Raw genomic sequence first — 20,109 nt, 5'->3', positions numbered from 1 at the left:
TAAAACAATGTTTCATTAATACGAAAAAGCAGAATTGTATTGCGTTGAGAAACGTGCATATCGTTTAACGTAAACCGGTTTTCAAACCTTAGAAAAAAAGCACACAGACAAAAGTCAAAATTTAAACAAAGACAGCATTGGTTGCGAATTTATTTCACCTACCCCACTAAATCCTTGTGTTTGTCGCAAAAATAGCTCTCAAGAGCTAATGTTCTATGGTGATAGATACGCGACTCTAAATAAGATTATCTTATAAAGCATAAAACAAGCAAATATTCAGAGTTCAGTAATATTAAGATAATAGGTTTTAGTTATTGTATGTCAAACTCACACTGGCTACTACTGTTCGACTGCTACGATTGAGTTAACACATTGGGGTTTTGGTTATATGGTGACAATTGTATGATTTTCGAAAGAAAGAGAATAACATGTGAAGTCAAGCCTGATAAAAGGGCACTATCAGAGTACAACATCCGATAAAAAAGAGGGAGGCCAACAACTGAGATGTCTGTACGACCGCATATTGACTTGACCTCGGAGCGATGGTTGAATATATAGAAGATGAATTCACAAAGTCTTCCTGTTATGGTTAAACCAACGGTATATAGTGGACAACGGTTGTACCGCTGGAAACCGATTTATTCTACACTGTGACGTGTCCTCATGTAGTACATATGGGTGTAGGGCCCCATATATATTCAGGTGTGGTGTGGGACTTGAACATATCTGTGCATGTTTAAACGGTTTATAATTGTCCTGGAGGTTTTGTCCTGTACACATGTCGAAGATATGATGCTGGGTTGTTGTCCAATCTGGTACGCGTGCGGTGGACATGTCTACAATACCGACACTTGCTGTGTCGCTGTGCGAATTTAGCTGGGAGTTTTAGAAGACATGGATACGATCTCTACTCAACAAGCTCCCGACATGAAACGGATTTGGACGACTTATTTTAACATCTGTACGATTTTGTACGTGCTCTGTTCAACATTTCCACAGCATCGCTACGAGTTATGGAGGGTTGTGGTAGTTCTATGGCGGCTGTTCATATTTTGTATCAGCATCAGTTCTCTCCTGTAGACTCTGATGATTCCACATTACTCGGCCAATAATGCGCCCAAAGTGGAAGGTTCAATCAAAACATAAGATGGATGTTGAACAAGAGGCTGGTGGCGCCAGTCACCTCCTCCCACCAACACCTCCACCCACCAACACCTCCTCCCACCAACACCTGCTCCCACCAACACCTCCTCCCACCAACACCTCCACCCACCAACACCTCCTCCCACCAACACCTCCACCCACCAACACCTCCTCCCACCAACACCTCCTCCCACCAACACCTCCTCCCACCAACACCTCCACCCACCAACACCTCCTCCAACCAACACCTCCTCCCACCAACCAATACCTCCTTCCACTAACACCTCCTCCCACCAACACCTCCTCTAAATGATCTGTCATAGTCTAGTGGAGGGAATGATCTTTTGGTTTGGTTTCTTAAATTGTATCGCACTCTGGCGATCACAAGACATTTCCAGCAGCATCTCTTCCATTTCTGCAAGACATACAAGGTCCCTGAGCATCCGAGCAGACGGATGGGTCCTGTTGCATCTAATTGCGCCAACTGAAGACTGGTCCAATGTACAATACTTCAAGTATTTTTACCAAAGTCACCAACGATCGCCATTAGTCGTACATTTATTGACACTCGTCACAACTCGTCCAAAACTCATACAAATGTTGCCAGAACTCGACTCGACTCGCATAATCTCGTACAATGTCGTAAAAAAAGACTTCGGTTGTTGCAAACGTGTCATGCACAGATTTTACGGATGTGCCTTCATTTGTGATAAAAAGAAGATTATCGTACTAATCATGTGTCAGTGTGCAAATAACACGTAAGAGTCGAACTGATTTCCTATTCAATATCAACAGGACACGTTTTTGAAATAATGCCCAACCCCATTCTCACACATGTTATATGTATACACATACTTATTGCAGTGTATTCTAATTCTGTTTTGAATTTCATTTTCGTAGCACCAGTTTAGATTAGTACAGGCGGCTTCTTTTATTTGAAAGAAATACACCTTAAAGCCTGTATTAGTACGAATATGAGGGAGCAATATACACAAAATTATTCGTACGCATCCATTTGTTGAGTAATAGAACAATATACCAATATCAAAGAAGTCGAGGTATAACAACAGTAGCATCTGTATCAGGTCAATTTTCTAACTTACAGTAGTAGTCACCATAAAACCAATTCTACTCATGCTTAGACCAATTATAATGTATAAAGACAATGTTCATTTGGATGTCAAAACCATATTGCAAACTGTATTCAGCGGGGAAAGCAATCCTGAAAAAAATGGATGAATCGTTATTAATATCCACGTGGTCAATATTTTGGATAGTGTGATTAAGACATAAAAGCAATCTACAATTATTGATAATATTGAATCCATACTAATTCACGTGTCCGGCCAAAAGGACTTTGATATAGAAGAAAAGACATCAGGAATCAGAACTGGCAGAATTAGTTCCGGATATAAGGAATTGTTTTCCTACACGTAGTTTTGGTAGCTTTCTCATCTACTGACAATACTCTGCGGCAAACTATCTTTGTAATAACATGAAAAACGATGAACACGTCAACAAAACATATTCCAGAATTTAATTTAAATTTGTGTAAGTCTTCTTGACGTTTTTGTCTCTTACTCTCGTCAAATTAAGATAAACGCACCGGTACTTACCAATGCAGAACATGATACAATTCAAACACCCTCGTCAATTTAACTAACTGTTCTTTCTTTGTCAGAAACAATTTCGCTGGAACTAGTAAAAAGCTTTAATGAGCTTTGAAGAAACGAGTTTCAGCTAACGTATGCTGTTAAAATGCATTTAAAATGTGAACGCAGTCATATATGTATAGTTTGGATCAGTTTAATTACAGTGGTATATACACCGGTGTTAAAACACACAATATTGCATCATTTTTTTTAAATGCATCGTGAATTTTACACATCCTTAATCTTTCCTTCCTCATTATAGTGCAAGGCCTCTCTAGGTCCATAGTTGTAATGCTTGCACGTAATAATTAGCCCTTCCTGTGCCATGGTAATAATGATTGAAAGTTAAAATAAGCCTTTCTAGTTCCATGGTTAAAATGCCTGAAAGTTAAAATTAGCCTTGCTAGTTCCATCGCCGTAATGCTTGGAAACCAGCATACATCTATCTGGTGTTATGGTTATAAACACTGAAAACTATATCGGATAACGGTCACAATGTTGGAAGGTAAACAACTAGAATATTCGTACACCTCGTTCCTACCATTGACAGTTCTGTCATGTAATCAGGGTTATGGAAGGTAAGTAAAGGCAACCAAATACCAAAGGGACTGTGATAACTTAGCGAGAATGCTGTTACAATGTAAGAGTACTGCTTTGAGGGAAATAGCAAGTTCTAATTCCCATTAAAGAGAATCCGGGGAAATAGGCATGGCTAAAGTATACATGAAACATGGTTTATTACTAATTTATGATGCCAGTACGAAACATAATACTATCAAGGGTGTAAGATACATAAAACAGGTAATCGAATAATGATTCTACAAAGCAGGTTATTACAAGTTTAAATTCTTACCATAGACATCTTGACCCGGATATTGAAAGAAACAAAATGTGAAATTCTAAACAAGGTATTTATACAATAATAAACCAGACACGCAAACGTCAACACTGCGTTGTAAGGAACAATACTTCATATATCTTTGATTTCCCGCCATGTTATTGTCTCGTTTAAGAACAACTAAGCAGTGTTATTGACGTGTTGGCAGTGTTACAATGACTGCACTGCATTTAAACAATGTCGCGCAGCGAGACTGTTAATTGCAATACTAGAAGCATTTGATGTGGAGTTAAACCTGAGAGTTTTTCTCACAACAGGAATTTCGAAACGCACAGCCGATAAAATACCTTTTCTGTAGCTGCAGTATTAACACGGAGAAGAATGTGTTGTTTTTTCGTTCTACGGGTTGCAAAGACTCTCCTAAAAACATTGGAATCTTGCTCAGCTAAAAGAAACATTAACCAGTTAGCAAATGGTTCAAGGTTACTCACCTTATATGTCAGTAATATTACAGTGTATCAACATTCTGCAGTCTCCAGCAACTTGTAAACCGTAAAACAGAGGTTGTACTGTACATACCCCAAAACGTATACAGATAGACGCATATACTGATAAACACAGGTTGTACTGTACATACCCCAAAACGTATATAGGTAGAAGCATACACTGATAAACACAGGTTGTATTGTACATACCCCAATACGTATATAGGTAGAAGCATACACTGATAAACACAGGTTGTACTGTACATACCCCAAAACATATACAAGTAGACACACACACTGATAAACACAGGTTGTACTGTACATACCCCAAAACGTATACATGTAGACACATACACTGATAAACACAGGTTGTACTGTACATAGCCCAAAACATATACAGGTAGACACATACACTGATCAACACAGGTTGTACTGTACATACCCCAAAACGTATACATGTAGACACATACACTGATAAACACAGGTTGTACTGTACATAGCCCAAAACATATACAGGTAGACACATACACTGATCAACACAGGTTGTACTGTACATACCCCAAAACGTATACATGTAGACGCATACACTGATAAACACAGGTTGTCATGTACATACCCCGAAACGTATACAGGTAGACATATACACTGATAAACACAGGTTGTACTGTACATACCCAAAAACGTATACAGGTAGACACATACACTGATCAACACAGGTTGTACTGTACATACCCCAAAACGTATACAGGTAGACACATACACTGATAAACACAGGTTGTACTGTACATACCCCGAAACGTATACAGGTAGACACATACACTGATAAACACAGGTTGTACTGTACATACCCCAAAACGTATACAGGTAGACACATACACTGATAAACACAGGTTGTACTGTACATACCCCAAAACGTATACAGGTAGACACATACACTGATAAACACAGGTTGTACTGTACATACCCCAAAACGTATACAGGTAGACACATACACTGATAAACACAGGTTGTACTGTACATACCCCAAAACGTATACAGGTAGACACATACACTGATAAACACAGGTTGTACTGTACATACCCCAAAACGTATACAGGTAGACACATACACTGATAAACACAGGTTGTACTGTACATACCCCAAAACGTATACAGGTAGACACATACACTGATACACACACGTAAAATGTAACATTCTTACATATCATTCCCAAGCGGTTTCTCAATTCGGTTTTAAAGTTCTAAACATAATTTGCTGCTCTGTGTTAAAGGATTATTTATTTAAAATGCCATGAACGTTTCTAACGCTGTCTAGAACACGGAAGTCCCCGGTGTGATGAAGTCACGAAAGCCTTGTTAGCTTAGTATTGTGTTTCTGAATTTGTATGCGAGTAATCATAATCAGCTATCATTGTGGAAAACACATATCTTTACCAAAAAGCACCTGTTTTAATATGAAAGTACGTACATTTGCTTTTTTAAACATTTGACACAGAATAATAAAACTCTGATATATTTTCTTTTTCTTTACTGACAGTATATGAAGACATTATGGGATGCAAATAAAAGTAATGGCAAGATAACGACGCCGAAACAGTATTCATTTGAATTCAGATCTTATCCAAGGCTTGATAGAATATATAGACTAAACTCTAAAGCTAACAGTAGAATAATGACAAACAAATCAATTGAATGTTCTGAACGATCATTTAAAACAGAGCAGACCAATCACCAGGTACATGTAAATAGAAACAATTCATATGACCGCTTAAAGGTTTACTCTTTATAACACTTCGTTACCAAAACAAGCAAAAGAGGAAAGCTAGAATCTGTGAAAGTTTTGACAAAACAACACACACCCTTTTTACAACCAGCCAAACAAAAGATCAATAACAGTGACTTTCGCTTCTTTACAGAGCAAATGCCACGCTACTGAGTAACTGTACCTACTAATGACAAGCAACTAAACAGTATATACCAAAAAAAAATATTTTCGCGTACACTTCAACAATTTATAAACTTAATAATATATTTTCAACTTTCTTTTTAGGAAAAAAGTATCATTCTTTGAGAGATACATTTGATACAATGAAATATCTTTATTACGTAAACATATATCCTATTATATAGATAGCCCTATACCATTTAAGATGAAAATAGGTATTTTGAACTTTACTAAGATCGATCATGTTTTCCAAAGTATATGGGATGTACTTATCTTTTGAATTTATCTTTATTTCAAAGTGTTTTCTCATGTTTTTAAGACCCACCTTAAGTTAAGTTGGCTTGTCATACCTACACTTTCCAAAATGCAGTGACATCTTCCTGATCTGCAGGTATTTTTTTACATTTAAGAGGTTCAACACTAACAGAGGAGTGAATATTGTCAATGTTAGACGTTTAATACAAAAATTCAGCCTCCATTCGCTCATATAGGTATCTATACAAAGTGGAGAGGGAGATGAAGCGAGTGCTTTTTATTGGTCGTATTTGGTGATCAACATAGCGAAAGGTTTTAAGATGTAAACAATTAGTCTGCAGCTTTTATATTTGTGCGATATTTGCCATAGAAGCTGTTGAAAATGTTGATTCACAATACATGTATCTCTGACAACCAAGTCACCAAATCAGGAACGTCTAACATGCTTTTTCAAATCCTTTATCTGGTGTATTCTCCGTCCTTAGTTGTAGGTTTGTACACTCTGAATCAGTTATGAATTAACTCATACACCCCTGAAGACACATTTGAACCCTCCCAATTCAAAGGTTGGAATAGTTCATAATGAAATTCCGGTTTAAATGTTACATGTGTCGTATATCGATAGAACATTCTATATGGCGGTAAGGTAAGATACTAGGTTGTGTTACGACGGCCACTTTCTATGTTACTGATACATCGTAGGCCTGACATATTAGATCTGTAGCGATGATATAAACTGTCACAAACATCACTCATCGGTAAACGAACCACATTTCCATCAGCTTTATTAATCCGAGGGTAAGATCGAGGATTAGCATGAGACTTTGCCGAGAGCTGAACATAAAGCTTTAAATATTGAAGTAGAGATTACCATGACTACATAACACATTAATTACATCTATTAGTTGACAACTTTTGTCGTTTTGATGTTTTTGTTTATTGTTTTTGTTCTCGGTGAAAAGACAGATTTGCACGGAATTTTGCAGTCAGATCTCCCCGTTTCCCAACTTACAGAAGATGCCATTGAGAGTAAACTTCAGACGTTAACCTAACCCTCAAAATCAGTGTGTACGGTATGTATGTGTACGGGAGCAACTTTCTAAACAAGTAGCTGCCCAAAACAATATTGACATGAAACCCAGGCATGAAAAAATAAGATAAGATACACAAAAACAATATATATTAAAAACTGCAAAACGCACACAGCAGTTAATGAAAACCGTTCATTACATGGCATGACACATTATCCTCAGCTAATCCTCGTACGTTTATTGATTATTGCTTATCATTATACATCGGACTGCAGACAACTCATATGCCTGTCCAGTAGATTTGGTTTCGTTTCTCACTATACCTTTTCACACAATAGAACAATTACGCTGAAAAAGCCTAAAGGACGCACCATTTACAACTAACGTACACTGACATATCCAATGATTCCAGAAAACCCGGTCCGAACTCCAGATCCAGGTAATTGAATTACGTAACACATTTTTCTAATGTTCGTTTCGAATATCGTTTGATTTGTCCGGGGAATTGTCACGGTATATTTATATAAAAATAAATCTTCCTATGTGAACAGCAGATCGTATTTATTTCAAGATGGTAATAGACTTTCAATGATACTCGGCCAGACGTTCAGCCAGATATTCAGTCAGATATTCATTTAATTATTTAGAACATGGTCATGCACACAGAACAATATTTGTTAGTCTTCAAAGAGAATCATGCCAACACAACCAAGATAGACGTATAATGTGATTTGAAATTACGTTTTACTAAGCCATTTGGTGTAATTAGACCATGGGGAGAACAAAACTCATGATTTACAGTTGCTAAAATGTTTTTCTTCACATTTCAGAAAGGCGATATTGAGAAACTCCATGGCAATAATCCAACACCTCCGATAATAGCGCTAGGTTTATTGCAACAGAATAACGGTCTTACTACGGTACGCTGATTTAGGACGCAATAGTACCAACGGTACCCACTCTTTATAACCTGTCCGCCTCGTACCAATAGTGCCGATTCTCTTCCACAGTATGACCTCTTGCCAATACTACCATTAACTACACTGTACCAATATTATAAACTTGTTCAGAAGTACTAGAAGTCTTATCTGGTTATAGGACATTGTTTTCAATGTTCAATCTGGAATAAACGCAACTTGGTTACATACATATTCCATGAATCCTCCTAGGGAATCATTATAAATATATATATAATCGAATTGTGTTCATAACTGCATGGACATTGAAAACTGCTGTTCAATGCCTATATTTGTATCCAGTTATCATCGACTTTAATACAGATATTAGAAAAAGTTCTTTTTACACCGCACAATCAGCGTAGCCGAATCGACATCGATATGTGGACAACTCGTACACATCTTACACCTTTGTGTGCGTACGCTTCACTGGTCATTTGTCTAATGAAGGTGACAAGAGTACATACTATACTTGTCATGGAAACGTCACATAGAAACTCATATTCTCTTATTGGTTGCGTAAAAAAACCTTTTTATAATCCATACTTACCAACCTGAAGAAAATGTTAAGAAATATTAAATATATTTAATTTTCGATATTGAAATGTCTGTGTCGTCAGTGCAAACGAGAGCTGGATCAGCTAATGGTTTTCTCACGTTATTGAGCCAGGAAGAAAAGCTCCAAAATAACGTTGTTCAAATTGCATTCGTAGTAGTATTCCAACGGTATAGGTACTTCATAGAACTATTTTCTATTTGTTTTTCAATGGTACCATTGAATAGTATAGTCCTATCTCCTGTCAATATTACTAAATAAGCAACAGGTGTAGCACCAATTCTTGTAAATAGTACTAAAAATTACCAACAGTAGGCAATGCCTACACTATTCATCATTGCTAACCAATAGTATTAATTCATACCAATATGTCCACGTCTTCTCAATAATACCAGTTTTAAATAAAAGTTTGTTTTTGCTAGGGAAAAGTTGAACCTATCTCTTCCTATTGTCACCACTTCACAATATGTTCACGTCATCAATTTATCTAGAATAATCATACCGCAATTTGACGCCTCACCAATTAGGTCATGCATTCCCATCTCCGTCGAGATGATTTGGTACATTTATTTCACCATGACAACTTTTGTTAAACCTCATTGATGCTGGAGAAAATAACAATACTTAACTTTATTTATTGAAGATTAGAACTCGATTTACCCAAAGGCTACTCTCCCCCGGGGTCCTCAGAAAATGATCAAGTACTCTTCTGTGATTTCGATAGAGAAAATTTCAATCCATGGAACAAGATATTAGAAACAACGCACTCGGTAAAGCCACGTGCTTAAGCTAAAACAAGTACCTCCAAGTTGAGATTTCAGTGTTTCTACATCACTCGGGAATAATAAATTCAATTAGTCCATGTGCAGTGATGGTGTAGTTGAGTTTGTCCTTGTGTAGTGACGCTAGAGTAAGGGCGTCTGCGTGCGTTGTCGCTGTACCTGTTTTTGTAGTGTGCTGAAGATGTGTATTTATTTGCTCGCCCACACTTCGCAGGTGCATTGCCGTTTTTATATATTTCTTATGCTAAAAGTAAGTCAGTCCTACCTACACATGGCAAGGGAGTCTACTTGTGGTTATAATTTCAAAACGTCACCACTGCACGATATAATTGCGTCATCGCTTTATTCAGCGAAACAATTTGACGTGTCATCAAATGTGTTATATATGTACATTCCATTCGCAACCACGAATGTTTGGTGCTTGAAGTTTACAATTAAAACTTCTATACATTTCTATACAACAGAGTGAGAAACAATAATCATTATCTCTGATTGAATGATTTAGACAACAGAAATTACGAAATCTCGAGAATAGATTTTCGTATTGAATCCCTCAATCGTGACAAATTAAATTAGTTCTTGTGCATTTTAGGTGTGAGTGAATTTGTGTATTTGTATTGACTCTATAATATGTTGACCTTGTGTATTGACGCTATGATATGTTGATCTTGTGTATTGACGCTATGCTATGTTGATCTTGTATATTGACGCTATGATATGTTGACCTTGTGTATTGACGCTATATGTTGACGCTATGATATGTTGACCTTGTATATTGACACTATGATATGCTGACCTTGTGTATTGACGCTATGATATGCTGACCTTGTATATTAACGCTATGATATGTTTACCTTGTATATTGACACTATGATATGTTGACCTTGTGTATTGACGTTATGATATGTTGACGCTATGATATGTTGACCTTGTATATTGACACTATGATATGCTGACCTTGTGTATTGACGCTATGATAAGCTGACCTTGTATATTGTCGCTATGATATGTTTACCTTGTATATTGACACTATATGTTGACCTTGTATATTGACGCTATGATATGTTGACCTTGTATATTGAGACTATGATATGCTGACCTTGTGTATTTAAGCGTAAGAATTGTACCTGCTGCCCCCAATTGCATGATCGTAAGAGGCGACTAAATTTGGGACCTTATCTCTTCTCTCCTTTCTAAATAACTTTCTTTTTCCTAATGTCTCCCTTGACAATGCCTCACTTTTGGCCATTTGTTGAGCGTTCGCCCCTGTGAGGAAGGCTTTGGGTTCTGTCCCCTGGCCGAGACATACCAAAGTCTTTAAAAATGGCAGTTTCTACTCCTGCTTAACGCTCAGCAANTCGGCATCAGTTCCGCGCTATCACAAGGAGACAAACACGAACATATCGCAGCCTCCCAAAATACACACACATACACTACACGCATGCATCTTGCACACAGGGGAGGCCGTCCTTAAATGACCTTAGCTGTTAATAGGACGTTAAACAAAATCAAACAAACAAACAAACAAACAAACAAAAGTATTGACGCTATGATATGTTGACCTTGTATATTGACGCTATGATACGTTTACCTTGTATATTGACACTATGATATGTTGACCTTGTATATTGACGCTATGATATGTTGACCTTGTATATTGACGCTATGATATGTTGACCTTGTGTATTGACGCTATGATATGTTGACCTTGTATATTGACGCTATATGTTGACCTTGTGTATTGACGCTTTGATATGTTGACCTTGTATATTGACTCTATGATGTGTTGTCCTTTTTGTTAACGTTATGGTATGTTTTCTATCTGACACTTCTGATGTGCGTTTCTGTGTTGCTAAGGAAAAGTTAAACCTGTCTCTTCCTACATAGGGAATGAGATTTCACCACATCACACTTTTGGTATACTTCCTATTCACATTCGGTACGGTGTATACGGGTCACCACGATGATATCTTTATTGGAAAATGTGAGAAGCACTAAACAGTTTCTCGTGTGTTAATAAGCCAGAGAAATGTCAACCCCGAGACAAGATTTTCAAGAAATAAAACACTCAACAAAACCACGTACTAAAGTTAAAAACTATACATCCAGGTTCAGATTTCAGTGTTTACATCACAAATGAGCAATACCTTGAAAACGTTCCTATGCATAGACGCTGTAGCTGAATTTGGCCTTGTGTATTGCCGCTATGAGATTGTGACCTTGTATGATTATGTGACATGTTGTTCATGTTATTTAAACTGTGCTCAATTTGCTCGCCCACATGTATTGCCCATCTTTTGCATTTGATAACTAATTATATTCACAATAGAGAATGACAATTTACACACATAATAGGATGGTGTCATCACTTTATTTGAAGTAAACATGTCGTGATTTGACGCATCATTAATTTTACCAATCCGTTCTCCATTGCTAACTGTGAGGTGCCTTCGGTTCAATATTAGAACGTGGATTATTTTTTAACGAGCGTGTTGGAGAACAAAACAATCCCTTCTGTGTGAAAACGGAAAATAAGAACCCACGGGACAACATTTTAAAAGGTCATCACTCGGTAATGTCAAGTGTTAATCTTGAAATATGGTACTCTTGGGCAGTGATTTTTGTGTCATCGCACAGTAGGGATATATGTCAGTGGTTTTGGTCTGGTTTCATTTGTCATTGTGTATCGACGTATTGCATAGTCAGTCACAGAAAGGTAACGCTATAAAAAGATGAGATTGAACTGACATTTTTTCTCAATATTTCGCCTTTTCGCCTGAAATGATGACATTTCTCAATGTCTAATTCAGATTTGTTAAACAAAATATATTAAGTCCTTTAGAAAAATTGAGAACATACCTAGATAAGATACTGAAAAGAAAGTTTTTCTATCACATACCTATGTAATCTTACAATAGTAATACAACAATTCTCTGTTGATGTTTTCTGTCGGTTTGTATCACACATGTGTGATACAAGATATTGGGAAAAATAAACTTTGTGATGTTCAAAACAATGGCAAACAATGCTGGCCTTGTTAGAAAAAAGACCAACCAATCCCTACGAAAAACTCTATGCACAAAACTTTTTCATTCTGGCGTTGCACCGACGACGATCATGCAGTTGAGTAGCCACAAAAATGTAAACAGTGTATACAAGTATGCAGTGGCGTCTATGGATTAACAGCGTGAAATGTGCGAACTCTTAAAAAATGTCCCAAAATCATCTCTGTCATCAAAACCTGCATCATCAACATCTGTCTCGTTGTTAAGGAGGACATTCCAGAAATGAAAATGTGGTCGCACCTGTTCAAACTTCAACAATGCCGAGGTCATCTTGCCACGGGGATGTTTCCTGGGGCGAATATTACTGGCGGCACATTTAACATCTCAAAAAATATCATCCGAATCTACTTCCTCTCACGTTCCTTCACCGCCAAGGAAATACTGACTCCGACGATGACGATACTATGTGACATATCTCTGCTGACAGTTTTTTGTGTGAACGAAATCTGCACGTGCTGTGACGTCGCGACTTAATTGGGAGAATTTGTTTGATTTTTTTGAGTCTATTTAAAATTTGCTGCTTAAAAGTCAACAATATTTGATTGGAATTTATATCAAAATGCCGAATGATTGGCCGGAAAACTTTAGTAAGGAGAATTTGAACTCGGCAGACTTTAAACATTTGAACAAAGTTTTACGCTGCAAATGATATTGTATATAAATGATATTCCCTAAACCAGTATTGTTTTCTCCTCTTATTTGTTAAATTTAAAACAGAAGGAAATGTTTCAATCAGCACAAAGAATGCTGTTTATAACTGGAGCTGTCAAGTGACCATTGGCCTGCTGATTCGGGGACGTCGACAAGAAACTCGGGCGATCCGACTAGTCAGATCAACACATATGGGTGTTTTGCCTACTTATAAAAATCTTTGTATCGATCTCTACCAAATACGTAAGGTATGTGATAAAAGCAAGACAACACACTTGTGTTTTTCTAACGAATCAAAAAACACTCATTCATTGCACGTATATATTCACTCGTGCGTTCCACGCAGGAGTGAATATATTCTTCCGCGCAAAAATGAGTGCTTTCTGATTCGTTAGAAAAACACAAGTGTATGGTCTTGCATATGTACTACATCTTGTCATACCCTTTGAATAAAAAAAATATTGTTGCTATTCCTTGTCATTCAGATGTTCTACACTAGTGGTATAAGATGAAGCATCCTAATGATCAAACAGAGCATAGTATAATATAAATGTGCCTATGAGATCGTGAAAGTTTCGTTTTTGATAAAAATCATATCATTTTTACCGGAGTAACACATTTAAAAAATACGCGGTCCATATTAAAAGAAATAGCATTGTGGTATAAACAATAAGCTCATGTAGCGTGTCATAGTTCTCTCAATTGTGTTCTTTGAGTATGAATTATTTCATTCCTTTTTTATCTCCTTTTTTGTAATCTTTGCGTATCAAACATCCTATTTGTGACATTGTGTTTCAAAATTATGACGATTTACGGGTCTGTAATCAGTAAAAAAAACAATACCCTCAGGCTCGTCATCCCGAATAAAAATATCCATTTCCCGATTTTCCTCATTTAGAAAATGAGATCAACTAACTGCCATTCCTCCATTTGCCACATCAAACTAACCTAGTCGTCACCACTAATGTCAACACTGACTTCAGGCAAATCCTTCTTCTTGATATAAAAATATCTAAACGGTTTTCTGATATGCGTGGCCATCAACAATTCATATTTTTTTAAACAAAGTATTTTGGGAAATAGGCATACTTAGGTTACACACCTACAGCTATTAACAGCCGTTGACTTCTGAATTGGGATAATGATGTTAGAAGGAGTGGTGTAGACGTACAAGGCAGCAGGTATGGTTCGCTAATGAGCACATTTATTTTGAAAACCACTTTAAAGAAATGTTCGGTTTGATGCAAGCTATTAATGGATGCCCAGCAGTAACGAACTGCACCAAGCTTGGCCTGGTTAAACGGCACGTAATGTGTCAAATTGAAGGCTTATTATTAAATGTTCTGTCCATCAATAGTTTTATCATTTTGTTTAGTTTATTTTATCAAATGTTTTTGTATAAGGGTGTGTTTCTTTTATTAGATATATCAGTAATTCAATTGATTACTTCAAAGCGCTGTTAAGCTGATAACCATACTATCAGAAACACATCATTAATACACCGAATCGTTAAATCACATGGACAAATCCGTGATCAACGTCGATATGTGAGACAACAGAAAAAAGAAGGGAACGCGAAAAGAATAACAAAAGGCATCAACAACTACAAAATGAAACACGGTCAAGATTTCTCTTAATTAAGCCATCAAAACATGTTTTTTAAATGACTTCTCGATGTTTCAAATAAAATCAAGAAATGTCCCCGTCCTAACTGTTATAATCCAATGAAGAAATGCGAATCACTCCACGACAGGTTATTAGAAATATCGTGTTGGGTATTATATGTTAAAACAAAGATATCTATGCTTGTTCGGTATTGTGCAATTTTACTACACAGCTTCAGCACTATCTGGAATTGAGACCACGTGTAACCTGCTGTCTAAATATCAGAATAGAGCAAGACAGCCATCCGAATTTAGGACATCGTTACTAATTAATCTAGAGGTTATGACAGTGATACAGACGAATCTGAATTTTAGGATAAAGTGACTTGGAACAATAATCGTATAAGTTTATCGGTTAAAACGTACGGGCTGTGCGACGTTTTTACTGGAGCTTATTAGCAGTCGGAAAAAGAAATACTTTCATATGAAAAAATCTTCTACAATCTTACAAATACTGAAAGTTAGTTTAATGACGTAAGTTCCAGCCAACACTTTCAGTCACGAGATTGATACAATATCTAGGTCAACAATCCCTGAACGGAAATAGACTAATCACGATAAACCATTACCTACATTATATATTGACTATATCAAAGCATTCACGTCGTTAAAACCGGATCTCACTATCGGATAAAGTAGATAGGATCCCCTGAGACGTACACCATTATTCCGGGGAAATCCAAACGATAAAAAACACAGGATAAATCCTATATCTATAGCAAACATAAATAAAATCTTAATGGACAGAAGATCATATCACATAATTATGGTAGACGTTAATCGTATTTCTATATGGTAAAACATTCTGTGTAATCCCATTTTGATATTTACACAGACTTTAGGTTGGATTGTATAGTTGTATATTAAATATGGTTGTCAGTACTTTTTCTGAAAGTTAACGATACAACACGTTATATCATGTCTTTAATGTCCATACTTTAATAGCTTGTGGGCGAGGACACTAAATGTCGCCAGACAACAACGTCTAGAACGGGAACTACGAAGTTTACGATACAACACGTTATATCATGTCTTTAATGTCCATACTTTTATAGCTTGTGGGCGAGGACACTAAATGTCGCAGGACAACAACGGCCAGAAAGGGAACTACGAAGTTTACGATACAACACGTTATATCATATCTTTAATGTCCATACTTTAATAGCTTGTGGGCGAGGACACTTAATGTCGCAGGACAACAACGCCTAGAAGGGGAACTACGAAGAGTCACACAGATGGTGCAGTGTACTTTGCAGACTTTTGAACAATAAATGTCATACAACGTGTAACCTTTGGAAAAAATCAAACCTGGGTGATAAGTTGACCGGTAGCAATACAAAAAAGGCGATTATGATATGTTTGAAGGTACATCACTTTTAATCTATATTTCTGTTTTTCATTCAGACATGCATAACCGCACAACCTATAGAGACTCACTTCTATTCCTTGGTGTGCATGCAACAAACGTTAAACGTTTCATTTTCATTTTCATACAATTGTTTGCAAACATTATCGAGACATCAACCAATAAACTTGTAGAAACTGTAATAGACCTATTCACATAAAGTGTCTATTCAAGGCTCCGCTGAACTGCCTCCTTAAAAGCTAGTTGATGTCGTCATTTCATGAAAGTGGGTTCATTACGTGCATTTATATGTATGAGAAAATTGTTTTTAAGTTCAAACAGAGAGTCCGCAATTGTTCCTTCATCAAAGCCAGACAAAAGTGTATATAAAGTAGCGCTCGAGTTAATTCTGTGTGTGTAGTCCTCGCCAAACACTCGGAACTATTGACTATCATCAAAAACTCGTTTAGTTGTTTAGCACCTTTGTCTGAGAGGCTTCCCTGTCTTCGTAACCTAGTTATTGATTTTCTCAGAGTACTCTTTGCGTTGTGGATGATAATCAAAATATGACGATATAATCAACTTACCGTCAATTTCATTTTTTCTTTTGGGATACTTGGCGGGCATCGTTTTTTATTGGACCACTGCTAAATAATTAACAATATAATTATCAGCAATAATTTCCGTATGTCATAAACTGTATGTAAACACGGTGTATCGGTCATCACAGATGAACTTTGAGCCGTCATAATTGAATGTGACAGATGTGTAGCGATTCCTAAAATGTTAGATTTTTGCATATACGTATATCTATTTGTGATAGTATTACCTATTTCCTGTTTTCCGTTCCCCCGCACTAAAGAAACATTGGAAATAAAACAAGAGGCCCAATGGGCCTGAATCGCTCACCTGGTATTAATCTTACAAATGGACTAAAATGCAACTACAGGCAGAATATCAGTGTTTGATTCATAAGAACCTATTAAAAGATTTAAACATATGACGCCCGTGACCTTGAATATCGAACAAGGACATTAGGTTGAACAGAGTTTATAGTCTTCCAACCCATCATGCTTCTAGCAAAATACCATTATCCTGGACCTTTTGGTTATACAGAACAAATCATTTAAAGATTTAAACATATCTTGACCACTGTGACCTTGAATATAGGCGAAGGTCATTCATTTGAACAAACTTGGTAGCCCTTCATCCCAGCAGGTTACTGGCCAAATAGCATCATCCTAGCTCTCTCGGTTATTCAGAAGAAGTCGTTTAAAGGTTTTAAACATATTTGACCCATGTGACCTTGAATATAAATCAAGGTCATTTATTTGAACAAACTTGGTAGCCCTTTATCTCAGCATGGTTGTGGCCAAATATCTTCACCCTAGGCCTTTTGGTTACTGAGAATAAGTTGTTTAAAGTAACAGGAGGCCCATGGGCCTTAACGGTCACCCGAGTCCTACAGTATTTAATTTCGTTGGTGAAAATTTGTACCAATTTGAGTAAAAAATAGTAAGTTTAACGTTAACTTAAGTTTGTCAGGACCATGAGCTGATATCATTCCTACAAAGTTTCAGTTCAATCGGCTCACTAGAACTTGACTTTTAAGTTTGAATCAGTTAAGTTTGAATCAGTTTTTCAAAATGGCGGCCGTGTCGGCCATATTGGATTTCTGATCGACCAGAAAAATAACAACACTTTGTCAGGATCATGAGTCGATCATTCCTACAAAGTTTCAGTTCAATCAGTCTAGCAGAACTTGACTTTAAGTTTGAAATAGTTTTTCAAAATGGCTAAAGCTCAGGTGACCTTAAAATGCTTTCCATGAAATACGGGATTGAGATTACTCTTTAATGAAACGTCAGGGTGGCTTGCCATGGAAAACGATCAAATGGCAGTGCTTGATTTGCACAATGTCTGATTTAAGATGAAATTCGTGTTTTTTCTTCCTTGGTTTTGCCATTGTTCACGTTAAGGAATTTGTACGCAACACTACACCATCACAAATAAATTTCCGTCGTTCTTATGGACGCTTGCATTCTAAATATCCGGAAACTTTGATGTAAATGCTTTCAGTAATATTCTTAAGCACATCGAGGTATTCATATTGAGTTTTCTTCTTCATGAAAATTCCATCAATGTCCCCTGTTTCTCCCTAAATTCGATATAAATGCCAGCTATGTATAACATTTGCATATGTTTAAGCTCCTGTTTTGTTCTGAACTGTCTTTAATCGTGAAATGTTGATCTCTCAGACTCGCCGTGCGGTCGGGGATGTAGACTTTATCGTTCCCATGGGCGGGGTTACAGACAAGACCTGTCCCAGGAGAGCAGTTATGAGATATAGAAGAATTACAAGCGCTGACGTCCTGAGAACGAGTCGATGTTTTACCATCTCTTGGTCAAAAGGTGTCAAGTATGGTCAGTTTGACCATGTGACATCTTACCTTTTCTATTCATGGGAACATAACACTACAGTTATTAATCATTATTCCAATCGTTAAAATATTGCCGTGAGAGCAAGTGGACCCGAGGTCTAAGAAGCCTGTATCGTTCATCTGTTTGACGAGTAAAAGTAGTGTAGTAAATGTCATTCGCAGCGTTAGAGTCCTTTATTGACACCAACTACACCGCTCGCTGAATCAGGATTTTTGGAAATAAGGTTCTAGTACATTTGATCCATACCACTTAGAAGCACGCAATGCCATTCATTTATGTAATCCTGTATCACACAGTAAATTACTAACCGTATATATGTATCTACCCACCAGGATTATTAATCAGTCATGCGTTGCAGAGTCTATCCTCCGAACTTGATTTAATTAGAACCACGAGGACAGGTATAAACGTGTCGACATTTGAGCGGTAGTTTGCGGGGGTGAAGAGTTACATTTTTTTTCCCAAATGTTGCTTAATAATCTTATCTTAATCTAATTGCGTCTACAATCTTCATTGGTACATCACAATGATGATGTGAGGAAACATACATATCTTGATAATTGGGAACTGACGATGTGGCATCAGAATAGATCGGTTATCAATATGCAGGAGTGACCAAACTTGACGCACGGATCAAACGTTGTTGCGCCCAGTTATGATTCCAGCGCATGCGTAAATAGACGTTGCCATCTTAGATTTAAGCTCGATCACTTGGAATAGTACAATGAATACGGCTACTACCATCTTAAACTTGGATTAAAGCGTCGATCTCAAACTATTGATGTCAAAATGTAGATATGCGATCTTGAATATAAGGTCAAACTCGATTACCCGTGCCTATTAAAAGAAATGTCATATAGACACGCTATAATTAGTAAAAATCTGACGAAGAAAATATGACCGAGTTTATCATAAACTGTTAAATATTATACACCCTTTTGTACACATGCTTCACTGGTCATTTGTCTGACGAAGGTGACAGGGTACGTATCGTACTAGTCACGAAACGCCATACATAACACTTTCTGGTTGTGATACATAACCGTCTCACAAATCCGAAGGAATTGTTTAGAACTCTACTGGGTTTAGAAAAGATGAATCGTTAAAGGTTTTGGAAATAGAAATTATTGCGTTTTGGGAATACACTTTATAAATACTACATCCGTTAGAGTGTGACAGTGCCCAGGGTCACCCCGAGGGTATCACTGTCACCAGAAGCGAAACAGTTAAGAAAAAAAATTAAAGATGACTTCTTTGCGCGGTCACTATTTTGCACTGCCACACACATTGTCACCCGTTG

At 37.0% G+C, this 20,109-nt stretch overlaps 1 protein-coding gene across 1 annotated transcript; it reads left to right on the top strand.

Annotated features, from left to right (window-relative positions):
• Positions 1–1,147: 1,147 nt before the first annotated feature.
• LOC110465290 (spore coat protein SP85-like) lies at positions 1,148–1,456 on the top strand. The gene has a single exon (XM_021521001.1). It carries the CDS (start codon positions 1,148–1,150, stop codon positions 1,454–1,456), a length of 309 nt encoding a protein of 102 aa, XP_021376676.1.
• Positions 1,457–20,109: the final 18,653 nt, after the last annotated feature.

Source organism: Mizuhopecten yessoensis, unplaced genomic scaffold (genome assembly GCF_002113885.1).
Source record: "Mizuhopecten yessoensis strain PY_sf001 unplaced genomic scaffold, ASM211388v2 scaffold11069, whole genome shotgun sequence".
Lineage (NCBI taxonomy): Eukaryota > Metazoa > Mollusca > Bivalvia > Pectinida > Pectinidae > Mizuhopecten > Mizuhopecten yessoensis.
This window is presented reverse-complemented; position numbering and strand designations above follow the sequence as displayed.